The sequence below is a fragment of the Salvia miltiorrhiza genome, chromosome 7 (genome assembly GCF_028751815.1).
Source record: "Salvia miltiorrhiza cultivar Shanhuang (shh) chromosome 7, IMPLAD_Smil_shh, whole genome shotgun sequence".
In the NCBI taxonomy this organism is placed as follows: domain Eukaryota; kingdom Viridiplantae; phylum Streptophyta; class Magnoliopsida; order Lamiales; family Lamiaceae; genus Salvia; species Salvia miltiorrhiza.
In genome coordinates this window covers 42,547,305-42,560,531 of record NC_080393.1, presented here as the reverse complement: position 1 = coordinate 42,560,531, position 13,227 = coordinate 42,547,305, and the positions used below count along the sequence as shown (strand labels likewise).

The 13,227-nt window shown below is 35.2% G+C and overlaps 1 protein-coding gene across 2 annotated transcripts; it reads left to right on the top strand.

The window, feature by feature from the left end:
* The first annotated feature begins 8,010 nt into the window (after nucleotides 1–8,010).
* On the top strand, nucleotides 8,011–13,008 carry LOC130995677 (probable transcription factor KAN2). 2 transcript variants are annotated; one of them, XM_057921052.1, is made up of 6 exons: nucleotides 8,011–8,869; nucleotides 8,989–9,065; nucleotides 10,224–10,269; nucleotides 10,415–10,577; nucleotides 11,888–11,951; nucleotides 12,593–13,008. In XM_057921052.1, exons 1-6 carry the CDS (start codon nucleotides 8,326–8,328, stop codon nucleotides 12,683–12,685), a joined length of 987 nt encoding a protein of 328 aa, XP_057777035.1. In that variant the 5' UTR covers nucleotides 8,011–8,325; the 3' UTR covers nucleotides 12,686–13,008. The 2 variants fall into 2 exon arrangements, with proteins under 2 accessions (XP_057777035.1, XP_057777034.1); XM_057921051.1 differs by having other exon boundaries at nucleotides 8,022–8,869; nucleotides 10,215–10,269.
* The last annotated feature ends 219 nt before the right edge of the window (nucleotides 13,009–13,227 follow it).

The following is a 13,227-nucleotide window of genomic DNA, read 5'->3' as shown; positions in this document are numbered from 1 at the left end:
GGTTTTCTGTGTCTAGTGGAGGAGTTATCAATGAGCCAAAGAAAGTATCACTGGAGGATATGATGCAGCAGATGTTAACAGAGATGTCTAGTATGAAGACAACTGTTAATACAAGGATGACCAATTTGGAGTCTCAAGTGGGTCATATTGGAAATAATTTTTCAGCACTCTCCAAGAAAGTGCAGATGTTGGAGACTCAAGTTGGTCAGATGGCCAACCAAGCAGCTGCACAGCACAAGTCGAGCCAATTCCCGAGCAAAACTACTGCCAATCCAAAGGGCCAATGCAATGCTATTTTCGATGGCACTCTATCTCCAAAAGATAGGAGAATGAACAACCAAGTAAGGAACCATACAAATCTCCTATTCCACTTAGGGAATACATCCCAAAAGCTCCATTCCCTCGTAGGCTGATGAAGAGGGAGGTGCTTGAAGAGCAATGTGCTGTGAAGCCGAGCAAAAAGTATAACGCAATTCAATTGAGAAGCGGGACAGAGCAGCGGGATCATCCAGAGCAGCGGGACGACAAGGATGCCAAGGAAATCAAGCTGGAGATCTCCCATTGCAAGAATGAGAAAAAAGTTGTCAATCCCGAGGAGACAGAGCATAGATGTATAGTGGATGAACTAGAGAGACTACTTGAAGAATCGGACCGACGTGCACAGCCTCAAATTCTCTCGCAATTGCAGGATCCCAAGGATAAAGAAGAAAAGGCAATTGTTCACACCAACAAGATGTGGGATGAGGATAAGAAAATCTCGCAGGCGAAAGCTGTGTGCACTGAGCTGCCAATGAAGCTACTTTCGAAGAAGAAAGATCCGGGTAGCTTCACCATTGAGTGCGAGATTGGAGGAGAGCTCTTTCCCGAGGCTCTTTGCGATTTAGGGGCTAATGTCAATGTGATGCCCATCTCTGTTTTCAAGCGGTTGGGAATTGGAGATCTCAAGCCGACCTCGATGGAGATTCAAATGGCGGATAGATCAAGAGTAAAGCCGAGAGGAAAGCTTGAAGACATCTTTGTGAAGGTTGACAAGCTCGTCTTCCCTACGGATTTCTTGGTTCTCGATATTCCTAAAGATGCAAATCCGCCGTTGATTCTTGGTCGATCATTCTTAGCTACGGGGAGGGCTATGATAGATGTGCCCAAGGGAAGCGTCGTCTTTCACGCAGCTGATGCACATGAGTCCTCTGTCTCTGTTCGTGTCAGGCGATCTGTCACGCCCGCTGCGTTTGATGTTAATTGAGACCATGAGGTATCGTCGAGCTCTAGACGTTAAATTAAGCACTTGTTGGGAGGTAACCCAACTGTTTTTCTTTGTTTTATTTTTCTTTCTTTTAGTTTCGTTTTGTTTCTTATTGTTTCTTGGTTTTGTTTGGGAGTTTAGTGCAGTGTTGAGCTTGGACGATGCGGGAAATCGCGCCTTGTCCATACTACCACCTTGGAGCATGTGTTTCTGTGAGTAGTGACACACATATCATCATCCCTCCAAACTTATTTTCGAACTTATGTTCTGTAATAAGTTTGGGGGAGGGGGTGAGAGTAGATATGTGTATCACTTTTATCTTTTTGTTGGCTTTATTGCTTGGTTGGTGGTGTGTGTTTTGTTTTGTTTTTGAGATGATTAATGCTCCATTAGATTTCTGGTGAGATGCCAATGATGATTTCTGTGAAAAAAAAAATCGAGTTTGATTTTCTTTGATGATTTGAGCATAATTGGAACTAATTTGCATAATTCTAGAGTGATTTTAACCTTGACTTTTGGACGTTGAATAAATCGTGAGATTTTGAGCCATAATTGTTTAGTATACACAGTTTATTCTTTGTTGTGAGTTTGGTCATGCATGTGGTGATCTTCTAGAACTTGCCATGGTTTCTGTGTCGAGGTTGCTGTTGTGCCCAGGATTAGGAGATGATTTTAGGCCATCTTTTATTAGCCACATTATTATCCCAAACACTGTCCTTGAAAAAAAAATTATCCTTTGTTATCCACTTTGAGCCTATTTAGCTTTTTATTCTTTAGCCGGATGATAGGGGGTGATGTAGTATATGGGAATCTTTGTGTGGTGAATATCATAGTGGGTTGTGAAAAAGAAGGGATGATTTTGTGTTACTATTTACTCTTATAAGCTCTAGAAAGTTGTGAAAAGAGAAAAAAAAAATTATTGAAAAAAAAAAGAAAAAAAAAGATGAAGAAAAGTGTGAAGTCGAGAGTATATTGAGAAATTTGTTAGAGAATCGACTTTGTTTGATGGAAATAAATGGAGAGCATAAAAGAGTGTTTAGTTCTGTTTTGTGATGAAAATCCCTTGAGCTGTGTTGATCATGTGATATAGTTGGGTGGAAGATGGAATTTATTCCATGCTTGATTAGTGAAGTCGTAAGGTTGGTGTTCTTGATCTATTTGAGTCACTTGGCCGATATTTCCCTACCTAATCCAATGTCCCTACATTATAACCCGAAAAAATAAAGACCTATTTGATCTTATTCTTGGCAGGTGACGTCCGACCCCGATGATATTGCGAATCGTATAAATAGGTTAGAGGAGCAGGTTAATCAAGGAATGCAGTTACTCTCAGAGCAGAAGCGCGGACGTGGCCGTCCAAAGGGATCAGGAAAGGGCAGAGAGTCTGTACATGCAATTCCGGAAGGCTGCATTAAAAGTAGACTTAGAAATGCGGAGGAAATGGGATACAAGCCAAGGGAGTTTGTGGTCGACCTTACCAATAGGCCCAGTATAAATGCAATGAATAAAGTCGTTCAGGGACGTTGGTCGGATGAAATGGATGATTTTCATGATTTCATGTATTAAGTTGTTTCGAGTCCTTCTGTTTTGTTTGCTCCGTAGTTTTTCTTTCTCTTTTTGAGCGTTGTGCCCTTAGTCTGCGTCTTTGTGCTTTCAAGGGTTTTTTCTTCTTTTTTTCTTTTATAATAAATCTCAATTTAATTAAAAAAAAAAATTCTTGGCACACTTTTAGCGATGGAGATTGTAGACGATTGGCAAGCTTATGGTAAGTGATCTGCATTGCATTGAATTTCGATGAGAGTATACACGTCCTATTCCATCAAATTGAGAGTTGAGTGACACACATACCTTGTGAGATTCAATTGTTTGGAATGTCAAGGTTGATTTTGCTATAGGTTGTGTTTATTGGTGAATTTTGTGCTTAATTATTGAGGATTTGAGAATTCTATCATTCTTTATTATTCGGAGGCATCGATGAGCTAGATTTCTTACCCATTCGTGATATTGATTGTGTTCTTCTCATTAATGACTTAAGTTTGGGGGAGTTGATAACACTCATGTTTCCATGGTTTTTATTGTTCATATGATGATAATTTTATAGGAAATTGAGTGTTGGATGATTGTTTTGTGCTTAATTTGCTTTATCTTGTGAAACACGATTCTTACTCGAACTTTGAAGGAAATTTCAGGTTTAATGACTTCGAATTTGGAACAATGTTCTGAAATTGAAGTTGTAGATCGTCTCGATACGAGTTCGTGAGCGTAAACGGATCATCAATCGGAGTTTGGACGAGAAAGTTATGGCCGAAACAAAAACGTCGCGCGCAGCAGTCAAGTTGGTCGCCGAAAATGGGCATTTTGAAGAAGCAATTCGGCGACCTAAACGGCGACCGCCGAGTTGGTCGCCGAAATTTCTGTTTCAGATTTGCACTGCAAGTGTTAAATTCGGCGGGCGCCGAATTTGGTCAATTTTTAGCACAAAAACGGCGGTCAACTCGGCGACCGCCGAGTTTGACCGCCGAATTGAGCGGATTTGCGAGTTTTTCCGTTTTTTAGAGTTCGTCTGGGTTCCAAACACTATATTTTACCCTGACACTATAAATAGGTCTTCTTTTGACCTATCTGGGGTTCCTTTTTCAGTTCTCAACTTTTATTTTTCAATTTCATAGCTTTAGAATTTATTTCTTTCCAGTATTTACTGCTTGGATTGGATTTCCACAAGATTGAAGATTCAAACTGCTACAATCGTTCTACTTTCGGTTTTATATAATTTAGTTTTTACAATTGCTTTCTTATTTATTATGTTTATGATTTATTTTATGATGTCTGGCTAGTTCTTTAATCTGAACCTAGGGTTTGTACATAGCTGATTAATTATGTGTGTATGATTTATTGATATCAATTTGCCTTCCAACTTGTGATTCATGATTCCTGGTGCTTAATTTCTTGTGAATTATTTGGCCAATAATTTACATGTTTAGCTGTTCAGTTTGAGTCTTGAATGCGATAATTGTTCAGCCGATTCAGGAATGCATGTTATAGAAGTAGCCTTGACACTTGAATGGGATAGGTGAAACTATAGGGAGCTATTCTTTGTGTACGCTTGGGAGTTAATTTATTCCTTGGAGTCTTGAATGTGAAGGGGGGTAAATTAATCTACTTTCATAGGTGTTCGTTAGAGAAGCTTGTGAATAGTTCTGTGATCTCTCATCAGGGTTGGATTAAATTGGTAATTGAATCAATAGATTAAATGCATATAATTAATTAGTAAAAGTACATCCCTAGGGTCAGAGTCTTTTATTATTTGAGTTTTTACCTTATTTTATTTGTTGTTATCTGAATTTAGTGCTAATCAAACCTTCCAACTTTTTGTTGCCTGTCTACTGTTATAGTATGTTTAGGAGATAGCTAGAGTTATTTCGTTGTGTCAGTCCCTGTGGATACGATACTCGGTTACTGGTTATTTGCTACAATTGCACCGTGTTAGTTGCGGTATTTGTTGCTAAGAAATTAGTGATCAATCACCCAAGATACAGAGTACTCAAGTTACTATATAACTCTCACCCATAGTAAATCAAAGTGATATGCGAATCAACATATATATTTGAAATCTTATTAGTATTAAGATTCTATTAAGTCACCGAGATCTTGATTCTTCACTTAAATCAGATAGAAGAATACATCTCACTGTGGTCCTATCAATACGTTATGACGTACCAGTATAGACAAGTAGTCAAGACAAACTATTTCCATCTATACTGCAGCCTAAACCAATGACTCGTCCTAAAGTCATCTCGGTTGTGATCATTTTATATCTCTTAAGGTTATTCCAATTATATGGTCTTCTGTGATCTACAACACACCATATAATCTACTTAGAGATAAGGAACATACATATGTAATAATGAACACAATCAGATAGGAGATTAAATAGTGAACATAGGAATCATTGTATACAAGCATAAAAGGTTCTTGCTTTCAGTATACAAATCCAACATGAAGTGCAAGCCATAGAGTGATTGAACATCTTGGAGCTAGGGATGTAGCTCTTCCAAATGGCCTTATGCCAGAATTTCCTTTCTCCTTTAGGCCTTAGGAAATTGTAAGCTTCTTTGGTAAGGTTTCCAGCTGCCCATTCTTCAAGTACGGTGGAGGCTTTTACTCTATCTCCAAGATTTTTTCCCACCAGCAAGTCTCTCGTTTTTAGCAGATTTTTGATGAGCTGAGAGTCTTACTTGTGCTTAATTTTAGTCCAGATATTGCATCCCTTAATGTATTCTGCATGGATCCATTGTATCCAAAGCGTCTCAACATTATTATGAATTTTCCACAGATTTTTGACAAGTAGAGCACGATTCCATACTACTGTACTTGCAGATTTTCCCCAAACGAATATCCAGTCCTCCCTAATCGAATATCCAGATTTTGACAAGTAGCGTCTAAGACATCGAATATCAGTCCTTCCTCATCCTTTGGTTTGCAAATTGTTGTCCATGCTACTGTACTTGCAGATTTTCCCCAAACGAATCTTCTAATTACCCTGTTAATACGATCAATCACACCCGATGCGATGGGGAAAACATGTAACCAATAGCATTCAACGCCTTGCAAAACTGATCTAGCAAGCTCCAATCTCCTTGCCATAGAGAGATTTAGGTCAAACCATTTGTTAATTAAACTTGAGTTTTTACTTACTAGTTGTTCGAATTGGTTAGCAAGTAGTTTTTTTGACGCAAGGGGGATCCCCAAATATGTAATAGGTAGAGTCCCAATAGTGAATCCAAACAAGTCCACAATCTCCATCCGGTCTGGTTCCCGAACACCTGCAAGAAAGATTTGCGATTTGCTCTTATTGATGTTGAGGCTCGAAGCTCCTGCAAATTCATTAAGTACATCAGCCAAAATTCTCATAGAGCCTAGATCTCCTCTACCAAAAAGTAGGAGATCGTCCGCAAAAGCTAGATGATTGATACTGAGTTTTTCACAACGGGGGTGATAATTGAATTCCAATTCTCTAGTTCTAAGTTGTAGGAGCCTCGATAAGTACTCCATACAAAGTAGAAAGAGAGAAGGTGACATCGGGTCACCCTGTCGTAATCCCCTTTTCCCTTTTATAAAATCATGAAGTCCTCCAATTGAATAAAAGTTTAGATTTTTTCCTTTTACAAATAAGGGTTTAGATTTTTTTTTTCTTTTCATCTTTCTTCAATAAAAGTTTAATTCAGCAGTAATTGAATCTACAATCTATATATATATATATGAAAATGCAATTTTCAACGGTAAAAATTTACCGCCATAATTTAAAAAATCAACTACTCCGATATTTCCGCTAATTCACGGTTATGCAACTCAGAATTCAATTATTACTTCGGGAGTATCATAGATTAAGTCATAATTCAATTATTACTTCCGCTTATGCAACTCAAAGTCATAATTCAATTATTACCTTCGCTTATGCAACTCAATTTTCCCACATTTCCACTAATTCACGGTTTCTTCCAATTTATTTTTTTTCATTCCTTTTATCTTTTCATTTTTTCTTTCTTTCTTCATAAAAATCGTACAATTTGACTAATTAAAAATATTCCATATACATATCAATTTAAAGATAATTAAAAAAACTTTAATTTGATATATAATATATATATAAAAAATGGATTTAAGATAATAAAGTTATCACAAGTTAAAAGTTATAAACAAAATTGTTTTCTCTCTCATGTCTTATTTCATTTATTTTTCTTAATTATCTATTTTTGTTTGATTTTATTTTACTTTTTAAAATCATTTGTTTATTCTTTTTTTGTTTTATTTTATTTGCTTAGTTTCATTTTTTTTTTTTGATTCTCTATTTGAGCATAACTTTTTTTTTGTGCTTGTGTATGATTATTATGGAAATATAATTATGTAATTTTAATTAATAAAATATCTGTACTATTTTTATTATATTATTTTGTTTATTTTTTCCACTTAATTCATGATTTAATTTTACATCAATATTAATAGTTCCCCCTCCCCCCTTTTATAGCATTTATAATTATTTAGTAGAGATGTAAGAATCATAGAGTACTTGATTGTTTTCATATATTTTGTTATGTGTTTGGATTTTTCTAATAATTTATTTTAGTTATTATACTATTAATTTCACTTAAAAATTTAAATTTAAATAAGTCATTTTTAAAAATTATGTGACTGAACTTGAGTTTGAGATATTTAGTGTGGTCATTAACCACTTTATTATCAAACCAACACACATCTATTTTTCTACTTTATATAATCTTAATTATATATAAAATATTTATTAATATTATAATTGTCATTACACTTTATACAAAACTGAAAATTTAAGTATTTTCAGATTTTAGGTTCTTTTTTCGGTTTATGATGTGTATTATTATTATTATTATTATTATTATTTTTAAATAGTTCCATTTGTTTATATTTTAATTATGTTTAATATTTATATTTATTTAACATATCATTTTTGTTTAATACTTATATTTATTTAATATGTTGTTTATTCCGATACTCGCCGTGCATCGCACGGGTAGGCGTACTAGTTTATTGTAGAAACCCCAAAACCTAAGCAGAAAAAAAAAATTAGAAAGAAAAGTATGATTTGTTAAGGGACAAATTCACACGTTAAAAGCTTACACCAAAATTTCCTTTTCTCCCACACGATACAGGAAAAAGGAAAGAGTGAAAAAGGATCATCTCTCTCTAAACTTGTTTACTTTTACTTTGCTATCTTTTTTGGCCCTTTTCATCCTACCCCCACGTCCACAACCACAAAGCCCTCCCTCTCTACCCCCTACCCCTACCTCTCCCAATTGCTCTTCAAGTGTCATTTTCTCATATATACTTCACACAAAAGAAACAACCATTCACTTCGAACCTTTGTCACTTCTCTCTCTCTCTCTCTCAAATAATCTGTGCAACTAATCCTCCCAACTCCTCATCAAACCCCAGCCCACAAATCCTGTCTGCCTCCTGAAACTTGTGCATCCAAATCCATAAGAAGAAAACTGAATAATCACATAGAATTGAAGTAGAAAGAGGGGAATTGAATTGAAGAATTAGAAGAAATGGAGCTGTTTCCAGCACAGCCAGACCTTTCGTTGCGAATCAGCCCTCTAAACAGCACCACCTCATCAAACTGGAGAAGAGGTGAAGAAGAAATGGATTTGGGGTTTTGGAAGCGAGCTCTAGAGTCCAGAACCTCCCTCTCTTCAATGGCCAAAGCCGACCTCCCCCTCTCAAATCCCGCTAGGGTTTCGGACCCCCTCACCGCCCCCAACCACCACCGCATCCTCCATCCCCGGCCGCAGCTGGACGAGGAAGTGAGTTTGCTGAAGCCGATTAGGGGAATTCCGGTGTACCAAAACCCTCCTTCTTTCCCCTTCGCAGCTCATCATCATCAGCAGCAGCGGCATTTGGAAGCCTCGTTCGCGTCTGTGAATCACCTCGCCACCGCCTCCGTCGCGCCCTACACCTCGCAAGCCCTCATGCGATCGCGCTTCCTCTCCAGATTTCCGGCTAAACGGAGCATGAGGGCCCCACGAATGCGGTGGACCACCACGCTCCACGCCCGTTTTGTTCACGCTGTTGAGCTCCTGGGCGGCCATGAAAGTAAGCCTCTTCTCTCTCTCTCTATATATACACCAATTTTTAGGGCTATTCTTGTTCATGTATTTATGAAAACAAAACACAAGAAAAAAAAAATGCCTTAACATGTTGAATTTGTGTAGGAGCTACACCCAAATCAGTTCTTGAGCTTATGGATGTGAAAGATCTCACCTTGGCTCACGTTAAATCCCATTTACAGGTGAATTTAATTTATAAAATTAATACTGTCTTTTTTCAATTAACTAGAATTATTGTTCCTTTCTCTTATTTTTTTTCTTCTTAGTTAGTAAAGTATAATTAACACACCTCACACGCAGTTAGTTTGTGAGAATTGAGATTCAAGAATTTTGACGATTCGTCATTAAAGGTGGAAATAAGGAGTTGTGACACGAGTTTCAAATTCCAATGATTTTACTTCTATATATGCTGCAGAGGGGCTCTCTCAACATCATTTATTTTTGGCAGATCTACCAGCTTTTATCGCTTGGACCGTGTAAAAGATAAAAAAACAGTGAGTGTGTGTGTGTGTGAGAGAGAGAGAGAGAGAGAGAGGAGAGAGAGAGCAGTGACAATTGAAAATAGTGTTGTAGTCCAAGATAATTATACACAGAATCATATCACAGTAATATTTATTTTTACATGAGATTTTCTTTAAAAAAACTAGTTGCCTATTTTCCTAAGGTTTCGATTGCTAGAGAGAGAAGAGAAAGTACAAAACACTATCATTACACAATGATATATACATACACACGTTTGTTTGACAGTTTGAGTAGAAAAATCATCTGTGGCAAAACAATGTTTAACCTCGAAAAAAGTAGACATTGAATCACATGTACGCAAGACACACACATCTATATATATATATATATATATATATATGAGATGACATGTACTAAAAGTTGTTTGTCATTCATTCAGTTGTAGTTCACACCGTAACAAATTATTTACCATCTATTTTGTTCTTGTATGTTAATGAAAACTGAAAAGCTTCATACATACCTAAGAACAGAATTACATATCTATAACATACTCACATAAATATATATATATATATATATAGAGAAGGGTAGAGAAACTAAATATTGTGGAGAATAGAGAATTCGTAAAATAAAAACGAATAGATCTATAATTTTAATGAACAGATCAATGTACCGCATGAACAACAATTTGCCCCGGGTTCGAATCCTGCTGGTGGCGAGTTTTTCTATATTTTTACTAAATACGTCTGTTCATTACTTATGTTGATCTGTTCGTAAAATATATAGATTTGTTCGTTCTCTCGAAAAAGATAATTCTCTGTTGAACTCATATATATATATATATATACAGCATTTCTGATGGGCCTTAGTTTTTGCAGATGTACCGCACAGTGAAGTCTACTGATAGAGCGTCAGCTTATTCAGGTTAATAATATTCTTAACATATGGTGAATTTATTCAATAAATTTCAATTTGGTTGCATTTGGTAGCAACATTGTACGTTTTTTAAGTTTTATCATTCAATATGCAATCATATATTCTCTAATTAAAATATTTTGAGAATGTGTAGGAAATGTGGATGCACTTGAAAATGGGTCTTCTGGGGATACATCAGATGAATTCCTTTTCGACATTCAGAATTCACACAAGTCTGAAGTATCTGTAGAAAAGGGAAGGCAATTTAATGTAGATCAAGAAAAGGAATATAGTGTTTTGTGGAGCAATTCCTCAAGGTATAAAAAACCCTTCTACTCAATGTAACTTTATACTAATTTTATTTATATGCATCCTTCTTCATTTAATAACTTATTTTAACGGTTAATGATAATAGTTCCATGACTATAAAGTAAATACTATATTCGGTGATATACACTAGGATGGCGCATAATATTTATTGATCATTCATCATCGCATATTAAACTCGGCATATATTTGACCTAATGTAACGTCTAAGGATGATTAATTTAAGTTTAGAAGCTTTAATTATACAAGCCAAAGAATATCTTTGTATAAAAAAATCTCACACATATATTAGTTTAAAAGTTAACATTGTATATAGTATATAATTTTTGGTTGAAATTTGAAAATGTAATTTGTTGAATCTCTAAATATTGAAAAGATGTATATTTACCAAACTTTAGACTAGGGGGCCAAAGCAGAAGTATATGAATGTGATATGACTGAAACACATGTTTCGACTTTTCTATCAAACATATATACAAATACCGTCTTTGGCAGCTAAGTCTAGAATCTTTGAAGGAACATAATCAGTCAGTAGCAATTAATAGTTACAGTTGTTGAAGGTGAAAGAATTAATTTATAATTAAAAATAAAAGCAAATTGTAATCCGGCCAAAAAGAAAATTTTGGATTGTTTAACTGATGTTTTGGATTTTTAAGCATTTTTAGAATTAATTCAAAAGGGTTTAGGCATATATTGTAGTAGTAAACAAGTATAGATAGAATAACATAAAAAGAAGAAGAATCTATTGCTAGTTTAGTACAGGAACTCCATCATGGGGTTAAATAAAATAAATTAAATTGTTGAAAAAAAAGTCTTGAAATGAATAATAAAATATATTAAATTAAATATAGCACGGCTTCCAAGATTTTGAAATTCATGAAATTTGAACGAAGAAATCAGCCTAAAAAAAGGACACATCTCTTATCTTTGGATTTTGTGGGTACAGACCTGAGATGGGACCCAATTAAGAAAACTTACTCACAAAGCTTAATATGGCTTAATAGTGTAATTTAAATGGACCCATCCATGTAGAAATCTTGAAACTAAAAGCTTCTGCCATTTGAGACTACTTTTTTTTTAAATAAAAAACAAAAGTTAATTACAATTACAATAGGGTGTCACATGGGTTTCACTTTATTTTTTGAAAAGTTTAAATAATAAAAATTAGGCATTAAAAAGATTGCTTTCTTTCCGATGGCTGGCTTTTTATTTGTGTGTGTGTGTGTGTGTGTATATATATATATATCTGCATGGCATCCACTGATTGAAATTATTGGGTCATATTATATATGAATTGTAGCGGGGGAGAAGCTTGGTTGCATGGGAGAACAAACGACTCTCAAGTGAACGTACAACCTCACGAGGTACTTCTGAACCGAATTGAAATTACACTACTGCCCTTGGCTTTTAAAGAAATTCTGTGTGTGTGTGTGCCTGGGAATATGTTGATGTTCATCATAGTGAATAAAGTAGAAATAAGAAGCTTTTGTGAGTAAAAGTTGAATGAGCCATTTACTGTATGTGTCTGAGGGTGTTCTTAACAGTTGATGTGTGTGTGTGTGTGTGTGTGTGTGTGTGTGTGAGAAAGAGAGAGAAGCCCCTAAGGCCCTAAAAAGAAAAGTGAAGTAAAAGTTGCTGAAAAATCTTCCTAGAAAAAGAAAATTTTCTCTTTAAGCTGCTTTCTATAAAGAATGGAACATGAGTGCAATGCCATTGTTCATATCTACTATAAATCCCATAATGCAATATTATATATATAGATATAGATATAGAAATACCTCGTACTCCAACAACTTGACCAGATCAATATCGAATTAAATGTTGAAAACAGAATTATTGTTTTAATTTTATTTCCTTTCTTTTGGAAATAAAATATTGTCACAATTCCATCTGTTTTAGTTGTAGTATGTATTTTCCTCAAAAAAAAAAAATGTTGTATGTAATGATAGTCTGCATCATACATTGAGGGTGTTTATGTAGTGACTCACATTGGTTACACATGCAGAAGGAGATATGCGATGTGAGCTCATCGTCCGAGACAAGCCCTAAATCTAATAAGCTGAAGCCTAATTTGGAGTTCACGTTGGGGAGAGAATGAGATGTTTATGCATCAATCTACTCATTTTGAAATGATTATAAATCTTCTGATTCAAGAGAATCAGGTACCCACTGAGGCAAATCAGAGGAAAAAAAGAAAAGCTAAAGAAAGACAAGGAGACAAGAAAGACAGAAAGCATACAAAAGGGAGATAGGTAGGAAAAAAGAACAAAAGGCTTATATATGCTTGCTGTCAAAGTTATGAGATTCTAATCATTACCTTAGTTTTCATATATATATATATATATATTCAAGGTAAATATTAAGATAATGTAATTCAGTGGTTTTCTCTTATTTTTAGTAACTTATGTTTTACTCCCAAAAGTACGATGCTTTCTCTTTTTAGAATATGATTTCACATCTTTTTCTTTTATTATTTATTCTTACAAATACCCCTTTTATTATAAAAAAAAAATAAAAAAAATTAATTCAATCGAAACGGAGACCGAAAAACAGCCAAGTTGAGTCGGGCGCCCTCTAACTTTACCACCCTACCTACTAATGGACTGTGAGGAGGATATATAGGCGAACGGGGACCGACCG